The sequence below is a fragment of the Lepus europaeus genome, chromosome 21, assembly GCF_033115175.1.
Source record: "Lepus europaeus isolate LE1 chromosome 21, mLepTim1.pri, whole genome shotgun sequence".
Classification (NCBI taxonomy): Eukaryota; Metazoa; Chordata; class Mammalia; order Lagomorpha; family Leporidae; genus Lepus; species Lepus europaeus.
The window spans coordinates 15,563,707-15,583,786 of record NC_084847.1 but is presented as its reverse complement, the minus strand read 5'-3'; the positions used below and the strand labels follow the sequence as shown (position 1 = coordinate 15,583,786).

General features: G+C 47.8%; 1 protein-coding gene across 4 annotated transcripts in view; it reads right to left on the bottom strand.

The window, feature by feature from the left end:
* Positions 1–3,905: 3,905 nt before the first annotated feature.
* Positions 3,906–20,080, bottom strand: part of MARF1 (meiosis regulator and mRNA stability factor 1) — a 45,996-nt gene continuing 29,821 nt past the window's right edge. For 3 of the 4 annotated variants that reach the window (XM_062180768.1, XM_062180769.1, XM_062180770.1), the window contains 10 exons: positions 19,626–19,768; positions 19,319–19,452; positions 17,711–17,913; positions 16,807–17,034; positions 12,120–12,350; positions 9,705–9,917; positions 8,539–8,599; positions 8,335–8,451; positions 6,601–6,771; positions 3,906–6,446 (listed from right to left, as the gene is read on the bottom strand). In XM_062180768.1, coding sequence (XP_062036752.1) covers positions 6,205–6,446; positions 6,601–6,771; positions 8,335–8,451; positions 8,539–8,599; positions 9,705–9,917; positions 12,120–12,350; positions 16,807–17,034; positions 17,711–17,913; positions 19,319–19,452; positions 19,626–19,768 — 1,743 coding nt within the window. In that variant the 3' untranslated portion in view covers positions 3,906–6,204. Of the gene's footprint in view, positions 6,447–6,600; positions 6,772–8,334; positions 8,452–8,538; positions 8,600–9,704; positions 9,918–12,119; positions 12,351–16,806; positions 17,035–17,710; positions 17,914–19,318; positions 19,453–19,625; positions 19,769–20,080 lie in introns of those variants that run through there. The other variant, XM_062180771.1, reaches the window with a different exon arrangement.

Here is a 20,080-nt window from a genome sequence, read left to right as displayed (position 1 = left end):
CTCCAGATGAGAATGCAGCCCAACCGCCATATCCTGACTGCCAGCTGAGCTGTGTGGCCTGCAGACCACTGAAACCACGGGATAATCACAGCATGTTCTTTGTGGTAATCTGTCATGCAGCAAACTAATAGAAGCCGCTTGGCTGGCACCGTGGCTCAATAGGCTAATCCTCCGCCTGTGGTGCCAGCACACTGGGTTCTAGTCCCAGTCGGGGTGCCGGATTCTGTCCCTGTTGCCCCTGTCCCAGTCTAGATCTCTGCTGTGGCCCGGGAGGGCAGTGGAGGATGGCCCAGGTCCTTGAGCCCTGCACCTGCATGGGAGACCAGGAGAAGCACCTGGCTCCTGGCTTTGGATCAGCGCGGTACGCCAGCCACAGCAGCCATTGAAGGGTGAACCAACAGTAAAGGAAGACCTTTCTGTCTCTCTCTGTCCACTCTGCCTGTCCCAAAAAAAAAAAAAAAAAAAAAAAGCTGCTGCTACTACTTTAAGCCAGGCCCTGGATCCTGGAGATGCTCTAGTGAATAAAAAGACCATCCCTGTTCTCATGAACCTGTTGCCTCACTGAGGGAAATGACTGAATAATCACGCACACACATGTATTCAATAGTAAACTTATTTTTAAAAAATAAAACATATAGCCGGCGCCGCAGCTCAATAGGCTAATCCTTCGCCTAGCGGCGCTGGCACACCGGGTTCTAGTCCCGGTCGGGGCGCCGATCCTGTCCCGGTTGCCCTTCTTCCAGGCCAGCTCTCTGCTGTGGCCCGGGAGTGCAGTGGAGGATGGCCCAAGTACTTGGGCCCTGCACCCCATGGGAGACCAGGAGAAGCACCTGGCTCCTGCCATCGGATGAGCGCGGTACGCCGGCCGCAGCGCGCCAGCCGCGGCAGCCATTGAAGGGTGAACCAACGGGAAAGGAAGACCTTTGTCTCTCTCTCTCACTGTCCACTCTGCCTGTCAAAAAAAAAAAAAAAACACATATAATTTTTATTTATTTGAAAGGCAAAGAGACACACAGATCTTCCATCCACTGCTTCGCTTCCCAAATGCCCACAACAGCTGGGGCTGGGCCAGACCAAAGCCAGGAGGAGCTTGCAGTTCAGTCCAGGTCTCCCATGTGGGGTAGCAAGAACCAAGTACCTGCTGCCTCCTAGGGTGCCCATCAGCAGGACGCTGGAATTGGAAGCGGAGCTGGAACTTGAACCCAGGTGGGATGCAGGCATCTGAAGCAGTGTCTTAACTGCTGTTCCAAACACCTGCCCCTAAAAGTGTACTCTTACGTACAGCAGAGTGAAGCTAGACAAGGGTAATAATGCTGCAAAGGGAGGGTACTTGCCTAGTCTAAGAACAGAGGTGGCAAGTCAAAGGAAGCTTCCTGGAGAAAATACATTTGAGCAAAGACTTCAGTGATGAGGGAAGAGCCAGGTGCAGATGTGAGCACAACGGTCACAGCCGATATCTAGCCAAACACCCAGGCCTGCAGGTCCCTCTCCAGGGCTTCAGTGGCTCATTCAGGACATCTAAGAACTCTTGTAGGGAGAGGCTTTTATTCTCCCTGCTTATTCTCTGGGGAAAAAAGGGGGAGGTGTTGGTGCAGAGGTCAAGCTTGCCAGCTGGGACACCCGCATCTGGTATCCTGTTTGAGTCCCAGCTCAGCTCTCCATTGCAGCTTCCTGCTAATGTGCACAGATGGAGGCAGCAGGGGATGGCTCAAGTAGCTGGGTCCTTGCCACCTGTGTGGGAGACTTAGACTGAGCTCCTGGGTTCAGCCTGGCCAAGCCCCGGGCACTGTGGGTATCTGGGGAATAAACCAGCAGATGTCTGTGTCTGTTTCTCACACTGGGGGAAAAAAAAAATGGGGAGGAAACCATCAGTTGGTTACCTCGCCAGTAAGTGGCAGGGAGAGACTCACAGCCTAGGGCCGCGACTTGAGGGCTGTGTCCTCAGCCACTCCCTGGCCTTCCAGGCATGGGACAGCACGAGCAGGAGGCTCTGCTGCAGAGGAGAGCAGAGCACTGCCCAGAGGCTGCAAGGCGGCAGCTACCGCGGCAGGAAGAGTAGGGGGAGATGGGGACGCACTCCGCAGGGTGAGGCCTCAGCCCATGTGCGATACCTCACGGGCCGCTCATGCAGAGAAAAAGAACAGGCCAGGCACGTCAGACACAGTGGCCCCTGCCAGCCCCCTGGGGCGGTGATGCTGCAGCCCTCTGGTGGGCATGTCTGCATCTGCGGACAGCAGAGCTGAAGGGAGAAGGATGGCCAGTGTGAAGGGGGCTCCCTCATGCCCAAGCTCAGCATCCCGGGAAGGCTTTCAGGTGGAGGTGGAAGAGGTCTTCATGCGAGGCGCTGACGGGGATACAAGAGAAGGCACTGAGCAGGCCACCTCTTCAGATGTCCCTGGCTGGGGCACTGCCTCACGAGGAGCCGGGAGTGGAGCAGCCAGCACCCGAGCAGCGTTCGCCCCCTCCCCTGCCTTGGTTGTTCTTCCAGCCACAGGGGCTTCCTCCCCCTTGCCTGCCCTGTGCCCAGTGTTTCCCACTGCAACTTCCTTTTCCCAGAACAGGTGAACTCCCTTCACCCTGTAAGAACAGTGCTAGCCTCCAGTCCTCTGGCTTAGAACCACGCAAGCTCCATGTCCCCCACACCTGAAAGAAGAGGGTTCTTTCTTCCCTGCCTGTTTCGGACTTGGTCCCAAAGACACCCAGGTTTCTTTATATCCCAACCCGAGCTGCTCCTGAAGGCTGCCCGCCTCCCAGGAAGGGACTAGAGCTCTCCTGGGAGGAAGACTAGGCACCCTGCTCCGAAAGTAGAGTGGGATTAGAAAAGACACCACCTTAGCAGCCAGGCAATGGCCAGTTACCCTGACAACCCGAGGTAAAGCCACACGAGAGGCTGCAGGGCCAGAAGAGCAGTGAGCGTGACTGTCTGCGCCAACCGCTGTGTTTCGAGGGAGCGAGTCAGGGCTAGGGCTCCTTCTCCGTGCCCAGCACTGACAGGTATATGCAGCCTGTCCCAATCCACACACCTAATAAAGGTGTGGTGGCAGCAAAATACGCCCTGCCCGGACTGCCTCTCTGGCACATGGAAGCTCTGGCCTCCTCCACTAGGGACAGGCCAGCCTCACTCTGCCAGGCACCTTCAACACCGCCATCAACCATCTCCCAAGACAGGCAATGTACAAAGATCAGTGCAGTGTTGTGTTGCCAACCCCCCTTTTGGCCTCCAGAACCACCTTACCCCACTCCAGAGGAGCAGGGTAACTGCCAACAGCTGCTGCTGTGAACACTGTTTTGAAAAGACCGCCAAAGGTCTTGAAGAATGTTTAATGCTGACTTAAAAAGCTGCGCTTCTACTCAAGTCTCTTCTAGGTCCTTTCTGGTTCTTGCCGGGGGGAGGGGTGGAGAGGGGAGGGATGGTGGTGAGGGTCTCAGAAATGGCTTCACAGCCAGACCTGTGAAGGACGTCTCTCCTACACTGACTCACTCACAGGGCACGCCCAGCAGCGTCAAGAACGAGCAGGTGCAAAGTGGACTTCTTTCCCAGGCAGAGAGGGCCTAGGAATTACCTCAGTTTGTAACGGGAAGGTCTTTGGGGATATTAACATTGTCCAACCCTTGATTACAAGCTGCAAAGTTCAGTCTTGACCACACAGAGCCTACGACACCAGACCACAACCATCCACCAGAATGTCCACTAAGCTCGAAACAGTTCTGTAAAGGCACGAAGTCATGTTGATGTGTTAGGGTTCATACTGATTAACAAATATCTGAAATTCGAACAAAACAAAAGTGTCAGACCAATTTGCTCTTAAGAAGCTGGGGAAACACACATCAAAGCTAAGAGAACTGCCTGGGGCTATAATCATTCCCCATAAACAGACAAAACCATTCACTTGGAAAACTTCAAATTCGATGCTTGCTTGTAAAGTTTATTGACAACTGTTTGGTCCCAACACACAAAACAGCACTTGAACCACAAAAAAAGTGTTCAAACAAAGTAGACAGTTAAGAAAAACATGTCCTCCCCCAAGCCCAATCCAAAACAAACAGTGCAAGATGGGAAAGGGGGTTTTGGTGGTAACTTGTGTCTTTTTAAACAGATAAATCGAATCTGGTACAGCTTTCCACCCAGAAAGAACTTCATTGTCTCAATGCTCATACATCATTCCGTCACATCATTTAATTAAGCCTCTGGATAAAAAAATAGATAGTAACTGGACTGGCCGCTGTGGAATACATGAGGATCACAACGTGCTTCCGCCACACTCTCACATTCTTCCAACAGCAGCATCTGTCACAACCACGTCCCAGGCAACTGGCAACTCCAGTGAGTGGTACAGAGACACTCACTAGGTAGCACACAACTTGTTTCTTTCATCTGTTGCCCAAAGAACCTGTTCTTTGACACTGTTCCAAGTGACTTGTAATGATACCTCTGTGTTTTTCAAGTCCACAATTCTTTTCATGCTAGCGAAACTGAAGTCCAAGCGTGCAAACTCAGCCTTATGAAAGCTAATAAGGCCACTGATGTGCTCAACACCAACTTTATTACATTAAAAGCTTCTTAAAAAATTGCACATTTGCATTTTACTCCCTGTAACACTATGTCTGTAGAGGAAATGCCTTCGGGAAGATTCACAGAGTGCCATAATAATCAGAAGGTTTTTCCCGTTGTCCTTCCGTCTTGATTGGGGCCATGTGTTGGAGAATCACTGGCTTCATTTAAAAAGATTCGGGGAACAAAAATCTAACTCGTAAAAATCTCTCTATAGCCCTTATTTTGTGGCATTTTATCAAAATGCTGACTACAAAATCAGAGCCCATTTTCTGGCTTTCTAGAAATTACAAAATATAAACATTTCCCAAAAAGAAACCATCTAACTAGTGGAAGACCTTGCGCCAATAGGTTCGTTCTGCTCTATGAATGAATCCGCCTTTTTTGCCCAACAAATACAATCCATTGTAAATGTCAGGTTTCTCCAGGACGGACAAGAGGCCACCCATCAGCGGACACCCCAAGCACCCAGAGAGGAAGGCCATTCCACAGGGCAGTGCCCTCCAAGGCTGGCTTTTCCCAAATGCCAACATCAGACACCACAGAAACCAAACATGCTTCCTACAGCGAGAAGTAATGAGTACAGGCAGACACTGTTAAAAGATGCTGAGCTGACACACACACACACACATACTCACATGTAAAGCTTCCCAGCTGCCAAAACCAGCTTTAAAATCACCAAAACAAGGTTAAGTTGATCAACCTTGGCCTTCATTATGTTTCGAAAGAATTCCTGTCCCCGCCCAGTGGAAATAGTATTACCACCACTCTTGCTGAAGCATCTCACCACTCAGCTCTGATTTGTAATTTATGCATTTGATGCATATTTTAGAAAATCAGACTGACTGCCCAATATTGCCTCTCGACACACAATGATGTGTGTTGTAATTCACACGCTGACCTTAAATTCATGACACCAAGACCATTTCCTCTTCTTAACCTAATCCATATCAAACTGGAACTCAACATAAAGGGAAGCTTAGAACATGCTCGAATTCTCTAGAAAGCTCCTAAATGGAACCCCGAAGTGGAAATATTTTTAAAAATCTGTGATGAAGCCACATTTGTCAACTACAGACATAGTTAAATAAAAAACAAGGCACACTTACAAGTCACATGGAGGCCAGGAACTTTCACATTCCAACCTGAAAATACACCCTCAGCTCCTTGCCTATCCTTCTGCTTTGGTGCGCAAACACGCAGGCTCACGGGACAGGCTGTGTTTCAAAGACACTTCATGCATCTGATTAATACTGTTGGAAATATCAGTAAGCAAAGGATAAGAGACTCTTATGCTACATATGGAGAGATCACTGATGTGGCTCAATGGAAGTAAAGCCACTTCCTGCTGAGTTCTCACTGCTTTCTTCTTTGGGAACACCGTTAGTTAAGAAAAATTTGGAAAAATATAGTAAGGGTTCTTTAGCAAATGTCAGATGTTTCTTCAAATAACTGAACAGAAAAAAAAAAAAAAAAAAAGAAATTTCAGTCCCAAAAGGTGGTCAATGTGAAAGAAAGAAAATATCTAAAGATGAACTAAGTGGCTTCCTGGAGGTTTCTTTTTAAACCAGAAGAGGATGTTTTTGGAACCCACTTTTGTGTGCAGAATCAGACAGATATTTCCCATCCTAATTCTATGCTCAACATGAGAGTTAAAGCTTGGTTATAGGTGCAAAGGAGAAGTTGGCTGCCAATTTTACTCTGTTTTTAGGTTGCTTTTTGGCCGGGCTTTCCACAGGGTCCTTGCTAAGCAGTGACTCTGGGGCTTCCGAGAGGCAGGGCGGCGCCGGGGCAGCTGCCGAGACGCACAGAGAGCTGGAGTCAGAGGACAGCTTTTCCTTCTCTACTGGCTCTGGCATTTCAACTTTTTCTTCTTGCTTTAAAATCATAATTTCTGTAAATATGGAAAAGCAAACAGATTCAGTTCTAGGACTTGTCCGAGTGTTGGTTTTCAGCCTTTTGTTTATATTTCTAGAAAATACTTTTAAACACACTTTTTAAAAATACTTTTAAAAACACTTTTTAAACAGCAACACAGTGCGACCCACCAGGAGGGTCCTGAGGCTGCTCCTCAAACTGAATGAGATCCGCAGACTGGAGGATGACAGGATCTGGTCTCAGCTGAGGGGACGGCAAACAGGAGGGCACGGGAGCACACAGGAGGTCGACAGGGGAAGTGCTGGTCAAGCGGAGAAGCTCCTGCTCCGTTTGGCTGGACCCTGGACAGAGAAGGCAGGCCGTGACTCCACCCAGCCTCCCACAGCAGAGTTCCCTGAGGCAACGCCGCTTGGGAAGTGCCTCAGTTTGACTCCCACCTCCAGTTCTGATCCAGCTTCCTGCTAGTGTTCACCCTGAGGGGCAGCAAGTGATGACTCAAACAGCTGAGTCCCAGATGGGAGACTCAGATTGAGTTCTGTGTTCCTCGCCTTCGCTTGGCCCAACCGAGGCCGTTCCTGGCATTTGGGGAATAAACCAGCAGATGGAAGATCTGTCTCTCTCCGCCTTTCAAATACAATGAAAATAAAGAGGCCAGGTAATACTCAAGGACTCAAGGCTTAAAAGCAAGCTGTTATCAGAAAGATGCTTGGTAACTAAAACACCACGAGCCAGCATCTCCACCTTGTGTTTTACAGAACGTAAGTCTCTCAGGGGGCCCCGGGGAAAAGAGGGGTTCTACGTCAGCTTCCCAAGGGGGGAACTAAAAACCCCAGAGAAGAGGCATAAAGTAAATGAGCAAATGTTCAGAATTAGAAACCTCAGGTCCTGGTTCTGTCACCTCCTAGCAGAGGGTGCCTGGATAAGCTACTCACCCCCAGAACCAGTTACAGAATGGAGGTAGCTACTGCTGAGGGCCATGGGGACAGGGTAAGGAGCTGCTTTACAGCCAGGTGCTTTATCCAGTGTAGCCTGACTCGCCTGTGCTGCCACACACTGCATGCAGTAACACTGTCATCCCTTAAGTCGGATGAAGATAAGATTCTACATACAACACTGGATTCAAAAGTTCTTCAATAAAGTTAAACTGCTATGCAATTCAAGAAAGTTGATTTCTGTCTACTATAAAGATATCACATAAAATCCATGTGACACAATGTTATTTTTGAATAATACTACGTTACTATCAATTTTTCCCAGGGCTGTCCTGTGACACAAACTCCTTGAACAAACATGAGGCTCCTCAGGACCCTCTTCCTAACGAGGCCTCAAATTTGGCCTTCTGTGGCCACCCCATCCTTATCAAGGCCAGTCTTGGCATGAATCCTGCTGAGTCAGCTGGCTGATAATTTCCCCCATCCCTTCATCCATGATCCCCCTTAATACTGGATCAAGTTCCTTATCCTCAACCTAGAATGTCTAAGTCCTTGGCCTGCCTCTAGCAAGATTCTCCCTAGGCCTACTCTTGATAATGTTCCACTCCACCCGCTGCTCCCTGGCTATCAGTCCCTCATCGTTGTACTGGGAGTTCAGCCTTCTCTCCCCCACTGCAGCAGAGCTGACCGCGGACTGTATGAATCTCAATTATCCCTGTACTGTGTGCAGAGTACTTTTTGCTGCAACGCCTGAATTGGGATAGCATTACCCTTGTGGGGGTGCCAATATCCTTTAAGGACCTCAACCAGTCAACCATGCAATGCTACCCAATGCAGGCTAATTTTCCCCTCTATTAACAGAATAAAAGTGCTCTGAAAAAAGTACGCACATTTAACTTTAATTAATAAAATGACCTGCTATTGTCCTCACAAGCTCTGTTTTGTTTGCTTTTCCTCTTGTTCCACTGTTACCTGCTCCAAGCTGGAGTTCCGAGGCTGTGCAGGACTCGGGCACCTCCAGGATCCGCTCACTGTCCGAAGGCCGGTTTTCATGGCTGGCAGGGGAAAGACCAAGTGAGCTCAGACGGCCTAGAACACAGAGAGTTCCCATCAGAGACACAGGCAGTGAGAGAACTGGGATGTTTTTAAGAGGGGAGGGGATGGGTGCTTACTTACTTTTCATGTCATTTTTTAGCACTACAATTCTCTTATGACCATGTCCTTTAATCCAGACCACCTGCACACAAGACATACTGTAGGTTAGGCAGAGGAAAAGGAGGAGAATTAGCCCTAACTCAGGAACACTGCCACCTCCTGTGCCTGCCTTAGCATCCAGTCAGAAACAGAATTAATAGCAACAGTCTTCTATACTTTAGCTCTGAAGGGAGAGGAAGACAGTAACATGCTCCTTACGAAAAACCAAGCAGTCAAAAAATCAAGAAGCACTGCTTTAAAAATATTTTTTGACTCTTAAGGAAACGGTTCAGTTTTGGTATATACATCCATCGTTCTCATGTGAGAATTCCTACCATCTTCCCCAGAAACTAAACACAACCTCCCAGACCCCTTAAACCAAGCTCACTATCCTTACTCCGCCACATCAAGTGCTGCTTTCCTGCCCCTCGGTGAAGCCCTGACTGCCAGCAGCTGGCCCAGGCGTGCTGTCAGCACAACCTGCCCTCTGCTCCCAGCACTCTCCACCTGTGTCCTCACGACCCCCACCCTGCTGGTATTTCCCCCGAGGCTCAGTCCCTTCATCCAACACCAACTGGGCCCTCAGCAACGGCCAGGGTCCTAGCCAAGCTCCCCCGACTCCTGGCTTTCTCAACTCTTCCAAGGACCAGGAAGTTTTCCCATGCCAACTCGGCGCTCCTGCTCAGTGCACTCCTTACTGGAGAAGGACCCTCTGGCCTCACAGTGAGGCTCCACTATGGGTTTTAACGCCCAGCACGCCAGGCTGCTGCTCTTGCTCCGTACCCACCCTCCCCCTCCTCATCACCCGGTAACGTGCACGTCATACTGACGTCTCCGTTCCAGGATTCCACAATGCCTGAAAAGTAGGCTCTGCCCACAGTGCTCCTCAGTGGGCCCAGGGAGGGGCCACTGCTATCGCTAACCTCTCTGAGGGTAGGCCCTGGGACTCACCTGGCATACAGGAATTTAATAAAGGTTTCCAGAAGCAATGGGAAGTGCTCATTTATTTTATGCCAACAGCATGTTTTGGAAGGATCAGTCCAAAATGCCTGCCCTTCTATTCATCTGTCAGCATTTTGTGTTTCTGCTTCAGTACAGTTAGCCTGTGGCTCTTCAGGAAGACCCTCTCCAAGATGAAAAACACCCACCTGTGGGATTGCTCCCAGGAGCTCTTCCACACTGTTATAGCCATAGGTCTTGGGTTGCAGAGTTTCACCAACATACTTGGTATAGGCCATGGAAAATTCATGAAGGAAAATCTGCTGGTAGTGGTAAGTATGAAGTAAAGACCGCACGTTCTTTGCAAACAAATACAGACTGGTGAGCTTCACACATTCTTCTGTCTTGTCATTAGTAAAAACCTGGTCCAAAAGGAAAAGCAACCTGAGAAACTGAGTGACTGGCCCTGGCCCTGCGCAGGAGGGTGGGCCTCGAGCTGACAGTACAGGGTCCAAAGTCAGTCTGAAAATGGGCAACACGAGGAGGATGGGAAGGGGCTCATTCAAGGATCTCCCCCTAGAAAGAGCCACAGCCTTGAGCAAGCCTCAGCCATCTGCCAGGCTAAGATGAGTGCAGGGTTCTGAAGAACAGCGTGAGAGCAGGGAAGGCAACTGGGAAACTTCAAAGCAAGTAGGTAGTGAAGAGGGGAAGCACGCCTTGGTGGGCACGAGGCAGACTGCAAGACGGACAGACAAATCTCCCCAACCGGTTTTTCAAGAAACACTGTCATGCAAGACTACTAGTAGTGTTCTTTAAAAACATAGCACAAGCTGGGGCAGGCATTGGGCACAGCAGTTAAATGTAGGCCGTCTGCATCCCAGCTCTATCCTCATTCCTGCTTCCTGCTAATGTGTACCCTCGGGAGCCAGCAGCTGGTGGCTCAAGTGGCTGAGTCCTTGCCACCCTCTGGGAGACCCAATTACGTTCCCAATCCCCAGCCTGCGCTCCACAGTCCTGGCTGCCCTGCTTTCAATCCAGCTCCCTGATAATGCACCTGGGAAGGTGGCAGATCATGGCCCGAACACCAGAGCCCCTGCTACCCACACGGAAGACTTGGATGAAGTTCCTTGCTGCTGGTTTAGCCTGGCCCAGACCTGGTTGTTGCAGGCATTTGGGGAGTAAACCAGTGAGTGGGAGGTCTCTGTCTTTAAAATAAACAAAATTTTAGAAAGTATTAATAAACGAACCATCACAAAACCCTTATGTTTTCAAGTGAGGCAGATTTCCTGCCCATAAACCTTTTCAGTCTCTTTAGTATGCACTGGAATCTCCAAGACAAGGGGATTTCACCATCTGAGTTGACCATGGTCTTTTGTCCTTGAACATCCATTAACATTATCTAGACCTCAAGTTCACAGACTATGAGTACATAAATTACAGAGTTTAGAACATGTTGGGTTCAACCTTTCAGTTATTTAATGATCTATCATATAGTTTTAACAATGGCCTATCATTCTTACATTACTGGATTTTATTTATATCTTATTTAGAACAATTTTCCTTTGGGGAGTACATTACATCTTTGTGGCACTGAAGTTATTTAAGTGGTAAGCTTTCTTTTTTATATTTATTTGAAAGGCAGAGTGACACAGAAAGTGAGGGGTGGCTGGGGCGGTGCAGAAGACAAGGGAGAGACAGAGAGATCAATTGACTGATCATCTGTTTTCTGGTTCACTCCCCAGAAGGCTGCAACAGCCAAGGTCTGGGCCAGACCAAAGCCAGGGACTCTATCCAGATCTCCCACAAGGGTGGCAGGGGCACAACCACTTCGGGTATCACTGCCTTCTCAGGTCAGGTGCATGAGCAGGGCAGCTGGATCAGAGGCAGAACAGATGGGACTAGAACAGGCACTCTGACATTGCATACAGGCATTATAAGCAGCAGCCTAACTCGGACAAAATACCAGGCTCAGTTTTTTTTTTTTTTTTTTTGAGGGCCTAGAATGGTTTTTTAAAAACTGGAAAAGTTAATCTTTCCCTTCAGGGTAAATTAAAATTCAGCTCATTTGGTCCTAGTGCCTTTTTCTGTGGTAAATTTTCAATGATCTCTGTAGACTCCTGGTACTGGTCTGATTTTTAACTTTTTCTTGAATCAACTTTGATAATTCCTCCTTTCTAGGACCTTATCCATTCACTCTAGGTTCATGTATTTGCTGCCCAAAGCTGCGTACAGTCTTCTCTCAAGAGTCTCTGGATCCCAAGGTGCTACTCTTGGCAGGCTGCCTGGTGATGGGCCAGCCAACCTTTCTTTCCGAGTGTGACCTCACTGGTAAGGCATCTGAAACTACTCCATGAGCCCAGCTCGGACATCCAGCCTGCTACAGGAGGAAAGCGTCCCAGTTCAAGTGCAGGAAACCAGGGCTTTTGTTTCAGCTCAGCCACTCATTTAAGCAGGGTTCCTCAACTCCCTATGCCTCAGTTTCTCCATCAAAATTGATTAGTCTTGAAGAGCTGTAAGGTCCCTTTCAGCTCCACACACTCAAATCTAGATCAACAGGTCACCCAGAAATACCCAATTCAACAGTTTTCAACATGATGGTTCTAAAGAACCATTGACACACGTACCTCAACTAAGTAAGGCAGACTCTTCAGAAGTTCGGTCAAGGTCATGAATCCATACTCACAGGGGTTGAGCGGAGTACTGTGGGTAGTTTCATAGTGTCTCCTGAGCTCATCAACAGAGAGATATGAGGTTCCTTCCCAAGACATCAGCAAGACCAGCAACTGGGCAGTGAGAGAACGCAGAGACTTGCGGTTGATCAGCTGAATCTGTTTGCCAGATTCCATGTCAGCAACCTAGGAAAACAGGAATTCAAACTTTTAGAACCATACAAAGGCAACCAAGGTCATCACTAAGTCAGCTAACTGTATTTTGGTTAATGAAACCAAAAGAAGAAAACGTCCTAATTTTTTCTCTTAAGAGAACTGATTTAAACTATAGGGTTTTGTTTTTGGCTTCTCAGGGACACTAGACTAACTCTTTATAGATTTACTTATTCATTTGAAAGTCAGAGTTAAAGAGGGAAAGAGAGAGAGAGAGAGGATAGAGAGTGAGAGCGAAAGAGAGAATGAATAGCAATCTTCCCTCTGGTTGACTCCCCAGATGACCACTGCAACAGCCAGAGGTGGGCCAGGCCAGGGTCAGGCGCTTCATCTGCATGTCCCATGGACATGGAAGGTGCCCAAACACTTGGGCCATCTTCTGCTGCTTTCTCCAAACTATTAGCAGGGAGCTGGATCAGAAATGGAGCAACTGGAGCACAAATTGGTGCCCATGCCAGTGTTGCCGGGGATGGCTTTATCCGCTATGCTACAATGCCATCCCCTAGACCAACACATTAGATGAGACTAGAGTATCCATACTACCCCATGTAATCATGGGGGAAGAAACTGCTAGAGTTCTTTTTATCTCTTCATTCATTCTTTCCACTCCCCCATAGAAAGGAGACAGACTGACGAGCTAACATCCATTAGCACAAGGTTATGCACAAAAGGTTACTGTGCTCCCAGGAGGGGTAGGAATGGGAAGGTTAGACTGGGAGGGACACTCAGTGGTTGCTCTGCAGACCACATCCATCCCATGTGTCCCACGAGCCACACTGGGAAGTGGTAGAGGGCCCACCTCAGGCAGACTACACTTTCCTAGTCCATGATCACAAACCACAAAGCCAATATTTTCATCTCTGTTTCTCAATTATTTCGGGTTTTCCAGATAAAGGTGACAAAGGACATTGAGAGAAAAGCTTCTGAGAAAGATACATTCTCATCTGGAGACCATACCATGTAAAGACACAAGCATTTGGGGACTGCACCCAGCAGTGTTTGGTAGGGAGACAGGACTGGCCTGAGTCTGCACTGGAACCACAGTGGGCACAGCTACAGAAGCTGCTCAGGCACTGGGGAGGGAAGCCAATGCTTCCCATGGCTGCTTGTTTTCCTGACAGGATCAAAGGTCTCAATGCCTATAGCTAGGGCTAAGGAGTCACAAGATTGTACTCTCAGGGGCACTGGATTCTTAGAGGCAGAGAGAAATGGGCAGCCCTTGAAGAGCAGCACAGGATCAGAGCTACTTTATCTGGGTTGGAGGCACAGGAGAGCCAGGGCGTCTGCCCATCATGTATACAGAAGTGTATGGATTTCCTGCTCAGATAGAGCAGTGTTCGGGTGTTCAGTCAATCAACCAACAGGTCCAGGGGAGCCCGAGTCTTCTCAGGTACCTAGGCTATTACTGATACTACAGCCTCTTGAGGAAAAAACCCTGGAACCTGCAGTTTGGATACTACTTAGATCCATCTTTTGATTCTCAGCTCTGGCTGCACATCAGTCACCCACGCTCCCAGCACATGCAGAGTGATGACTAAGAACCTCAAAGGCAGGGCTTGTGAGGTCTGGGCTTCCACATCTCCCATACGCTCCCCAGGAGATGCCAGCAGGCAGCAGGGCTGCACACTGGCGCTTCACCATCTCTTCCCATCTTTGCTGCTCACACCCAACTTCCCAGTCATTCACCTTCACTCTCCAGTCTTAAGCCATGTCTTAGGGTCTCCCTGTCCACTGGAGCCCTCTGTCCCACCCAGGCTACCCGTCCCATCACTGCCTTTCAGTTTCTCAGTTTTCTCATCCTAACAACACCCTCGTCTATTTAATTCCACTGCTGACACCCACCCCTGGACATACTTTAGGTCTTGTTATTCAAAGACCTTCTGAACATCCCACATGGAAAAGCACACCTGAGGCTGGGGCTGGGATGGGAGACCAGGAGATTCATCTGCTCAGCTCTCTCACCTTTCCCCAGCCTCACCAGCAATGATCCCCTCCTGGGCACTCCCAAAGTCACAAGCCCTCCTGCACTCTTCACTTTTCTCTTTTAGTCATCTTGCACCAATGGGTCATTAATTCACTGACATTCCTGTCAGTACGTTCAGCTTCACTGTTCTTATGCCTTTTGTTGTACTCACCTGGCCAGCTCCCACCCTGGAACCAACTATCTGTCTCCCCGGGCCTTCATCTAAGCTGCCACATTCCTACTGTCTCCCCAGTCAAATCTGTGCTATGGTTTGAACAGGATACAGCTCTAAACTCTCAGAGGCTCCTAAATACAAGTCTGAAATTGATGGTACTAAGAGGGTGGAAACGTAGTCCAATGATGGTGTCTGGAAGGTGGGTCTAGTGGGAGGTCTTCAGGTCACTGGCATGGCCTTAGAAGGTACTTCTGGCCAGAGGATTGGTTATAAAAGCCTGAGTTGAGCCCAGCTACCTCATCCATGGGACTCGAGCTCTGCCCGTGCTCCCTCTTGCCATGGGAGGTTCCACGCTGCCTGAAACTCTGGCAGGAAGAACACCGCTACTGGATGATGAGTCAATAGAGCCAGCCTGACCTTTGACAGTGAACTTGAAAAACCATGCACCAAAATAAACCTTTTCTCTTTCGCAAGTTCGTTTCCATCTCAGATATTTCATTATAGCAATGAAAAGACGATGAATATAACCCTTGAGTGCCAACTCCCAGTGAGTTCCCAGTACTCTGTAGGGCAAGCCACCCTCCCACTCACCAGGACAACCTCAGACCTCTCCATACTCTTCACTCGAGTCTTGTGTCCCTTTCCCTCTCTCTGGGCAGTTGATCTTAGCCTTACTTAATGGAGGAGCTCTTGAAAGGTAATTCCCTCCAATCCACCTGTACCTACACACACCCTCTCACTCCTTCCTCCTGTCAAAATATTAATGGAAGGGCCATCCCTGCTTTCTCTGGGTGGTCACTCCCAGTCTCTTGCCTCCTCAGAACCACACTTCACTGGCCTTTCTCACCGTGGTACACTGATCTTTTCTACCACAAGTGTTTCCTTGGGGACTCTCAAAGATGCTCAAGTTTTGGCTGGCACTGTGGAGCAGTGGGTTAAAGCCCTGGCCTGAAGCGCCGGCATCCCATTTGGGCACCATTCTAGTCCCGGCTGCTCCTCTTCCGACTAGCTCTCTGCTATGGCCTGGAAAGCAGTGGAAGACGGTCCAAGTCCTTGGACCCCTCCACCCACGTGGGAGACCAGGAGGAAGCTCCTGGCTCCTGATCGGCACAGCTCCAGCCGTTGTGACCATCTGGGGAGTGAACCAGCAGATGGAAGACCTCTCTGTCTCTACCTCTCTGTCACTCTTTCAAATGAATTAAAAAAAATAAATCTTTTAAAAAACAAACGAAAAAAAAACATGCTCAAGTTTTTCCAAATGGAAAAAAAGACAACAACCTACAAGTTGATGTGTTCTCTCTGCCCCACAGCCTCCAGCTGCTGCCCTCCTGCTCTTCCTCCTTCACGAGCAACCAACCCAAAAAGCTATCGAGACAACCTGTCACCATATTCTTGCCTTTCCTCATTCCTCAGACCCTCCCGTGTGGCTTCTGTCCATATCACACTGACGTCACCACTGTTCTGGCTAACACCCATGATCTCCACTTGGCTACATCCAAACATCAAGTTAGTCCCTGGCTGACCTGCCCTCCCTGCAGCCTGTGATGCTGGCTCTCTCTTTCCTGGCTCTGGCGTGTTCCACTTTCCTGTGGGCTTCCCATGTCCTGAATCCTCTGACTGACCAGTGCATAACCAGATTCCTTCTGGACCTGTGCCTGGGGTGCCACCACTTCATGTTTCCCTGTCCCTGTCCTTCTGCCAGTAGTGGCTCTTCTGGTCCTGAGGAGGGGGGGGGGCCTGAAAGCTGCCCAGCTCCCCTGGCGGGGTCTAGGAGGAACAGTTCAGTCGCGGGCAGGGAAGAGAAGGCTGCCTTCTGAAACACAGCTTTCTCAGCAACACAGGCAATTCAGAGCCCTCGCTTGCTGCTGGACCTACACTAGAGCGAGGCAGGGTCTGGAGGGGAGAAGAGGTGTGCAAGTGCAGCCTCCCAAACGTCAGAGGCTGCAGGGACGCAACTTCAGCTCAGCAGTGCCGAGACTGATGCACCTGAGGGCACACACTTGAGACTAACAGTGACCCCATCATCCCAAGAGTTATTACTGTGGCAGGGCCACTAACATACACACAACATCAAGCCCCAACATCTAAAGTGCCAAACCAAGACATCTCCTAGTACCTAGCAAAAGTATGAATGGTACAAGAAACGTATTGTGAAGCAACAGCGAGGAGTACAAAGTGCACTTGTGAAAAGCTGAACTACATGTCAACATTCCAATGAGGGTGAGGCCACCAAAAGTTTGACAAAAAAAAAAAAGAAAAAGAAAAAGGAAAAGGAAAAGAAAAAGCCTTACCTTTACAACATGGCAGAGTTTCTGTGTTAAAGCCGAAACTGAACTAACATCATAGTCTTGGAGACGAAACGTGTAACCGAAAGTTTTAGCGTATTCTGTAAGCAGATCTGTCATCATAAGGCAGTTATCTTTTTGGGACCGAAGGAGTTTAACAAACTGGGCAGCTAGAGCTTTGAACCGTTCTACTTCTGTCAAAGTGAGGATTTTCTCTTCTCCACATTCTAATACCTTGGGAAATACAGAGGGAGGAAGAAAAGCAGACTGAGTCGAATACAACTATTCATGGAATTAAACCGTAGGACCACGTGTGTAACTAGTAGCTGTAAAGCACATCTGTGTTGTTTAGTGGGTACAGTTGCAGTTTTGCAAGATGAAAAAGTTCTGGAACTGGCTGCACAATTACATCAACGCTCTCACCACCACTGAATTGTTTACTTAAAAATGGTTCAGATGGTTAATTCTCTTATGTGTATTTTGCCACAGTAAAAAAACTTTTCAAAACACTTGAGGAATAAAGAACAATAAAAACAACAGAAATCTGGTTTGACGTGGCAACACTTTAACCTTGATACTACCTCATGTGTTCATCCCTGCCGTCAACAGAAGGGATCTGAAAAGGATGAAGCTAATGAAAGAATACTCAGTTCAAGAAATCAGACTATTTAATCCTTTTCTCAGGAATTATCTAAAACAAGTTTGAAGAATAATTACTGAAGGGAAATAAAACACATCTACCTAGACAGTCTTACAAGTCAACAATATAGCTTCTCCAATCAGAATATTTCAGCTTTTCATCTGCTTTCGTAACTCCCTACTCCCCAGGAAAATAGGCCCTAAAAATGAAAAAATTTCCCCCACACATTGTTTAGAAAAACACTTATAGAATTAGAATTTCTTTACTCACTTGTAAAATATCAGGTATGGCTTCAAAAAGTTCAAGTAGCTTGGTAAAGCCGTAGTAGGCAAGTTTGCACTGGCGGCCAAAGTGGTGGTGGTAAGAGGGGATAAACTTATTGAAGGGCATCCGGAAGTGGGGCTGGTGCCGCAGCAAGTCAACAACATCCTTGGAGAACTGTTTTGTCCTTTCTATTTCATCCTGAGTGCGTTCTTTAATAACAAACAAAAACCACAATCTGTTTCTACTTGTTCCTTGTATTTGACATCCACCCCACAGTACATCCTACTTGGAGTTTAGAAAGGAGTGGCTCTTTGCCTTCCACACACACACAATCTAAAACACATAGTCTTCCTTCATTGCAGCTGGTTCTCAAACACGTTCAGGGACAGGGTGCCAGAAAGTCAGATTGCTATTATGGGAGACTGTGAAGTGCACATATGTTTATCTTACAATCTAACAACAATTTTCTCCTCACTACCTTGCCTGCCCCCGTATTATGAACATCACACACAGGTCTCTGCGCTGAAAGTCATCAAGAAATGACTATGTAATCACATCTCTGAGTGTTCACGTGGCTTTTGTGCTTGTATTTGCTCTTGAGCTAAAACTTGCCAGCAGAAAAGAGCATCAGGCATCAAAAGTGTAATAAAAGTAAAGAGAACCCCTCCCAGTTTAGATCTTTGTTTCAATTACTTCTAAATTAGAAGTGGAAAAACACTGACATAATTAAAGTGCAGCTCTGGAAAACACGGATTTTATGGATATCGACATTCTGTACAGTCACAGTGTAAGAACCATTGGTCAATACTAGTAGGTCATGGTAATATGTACTTTTATTTCTAACTAACCTATCTTCCAGACCTCAACTAGAACTACTAAAACCTGGAAGACAAAATAAAACACTCATTTGAATTTACTTCCATTTAAGGTGAGCATAGTTAAAAAGTATCTCTAAGTTAAGCAACCGCCATGGTACTGGATTCTCTGTTGGGTAATTATGGCTTCAAGAGCCCTGGACAGACTGAGGAAGTGCTGGTTATACCCTTTTCCCCTTCAGAATGAATTTTTTTTAAACTAGCATGCCTTGACAAGTTGCTATAGCTACTCCCGAGAATACAGGATCTATTGTGTATCAGGGTAATAGTGTTTTTTTGTTTTTTAAAAGATTTTATTTGAGAGGTAGTTACAGACAGAGAGGGAGAGACAGAAAGGTCTTCCATCATTGGTTCACTCCCTAAATGGCCGCAATGGCCAGAGCTAGGTTGGTCCAAAGCCAGGAGCTTCTTCTGGATCTCCCATGCAAGTGCTGGGGCTCAAGCACTTGGGCTGTATTCTACTGCTTTCCCAGGACGTAAGCAGAGAGCTGGATCAGAAGGGGGCAGCCAGAACATAAACTGACATGCATATGGGATGCTGGTGCTGCAGGAGGAGGCTTACTAGCTTACTACGTCACAGTGCCAGCCTCAGCAACAGTTTTCAAACTTCACCTTCCACTGATTATCCAGGAACCACAGGACTGGGGGTAGGGGCAGGTAAAAGTGCATCCCTCATACTGTTTCATCTTAATGCCGCCTCAGAGAGCCAACATCCATCCAGCAAATGTGATTCACAAACCTCTTTTGGGAATACAAATCACCATTTCGTTATCTTGTTGGGACAGGCAGATGGTTGTGTCTGGAATCTCTGATATGATATCGATCAACTCACAAACACCATATTCAGTGACATCCCAGTCCTTTGAGAAACACCTAGGTTTCAATAATGGAAATGAGTAAAGAATGAACAAGACCATCGCCGAAATAATTACAAGTTTTCCAAAACAATGTTGAACTGAAAAATTGGATAACTTAAAAGTTTAGGGGAAGGAAAAGTATTTAAAATATTTGCTTTCATTTTTTTTCCCCCCTTCTCATCAACTCACCAATGATAAGCCTGGGAGAATTCTCTCACAACGACCTGTTTGCTGGCCTGGGATTTGAGGAGTTTCAGTAAATCCTGAGTAAAGCGCTTCACCTGGGCTCTGTGGGTCAGGGTCAGCAAACGCTTAGAGCCCATGCCGAGAATCTGCAAAGCAAACACTGCGATTATTCATCCTCATAAAACCTTAGCCGATGCTGACTCTCCTGGTGCTGGCTCACCCTGCCTTTTGCTCCCACCCTCAGAGGATAACTTTCACTGTGAACGTTATCTGCAGTTTGAAACGTGTCAACCAACAAAACATCTATGATCAAAGGGAACAAGGGCCCAACCACCTGGGGCCTCCTCGCTCCTTTTTTGGGCCCTGTACAGTCTTCTCCAGAGTCCTAAGCAGAGAAATGAAAAGCACTTTCTTAGTCCAGACAAGTAATTTTGTCTCCAAAGAACAAAAAATTTGTT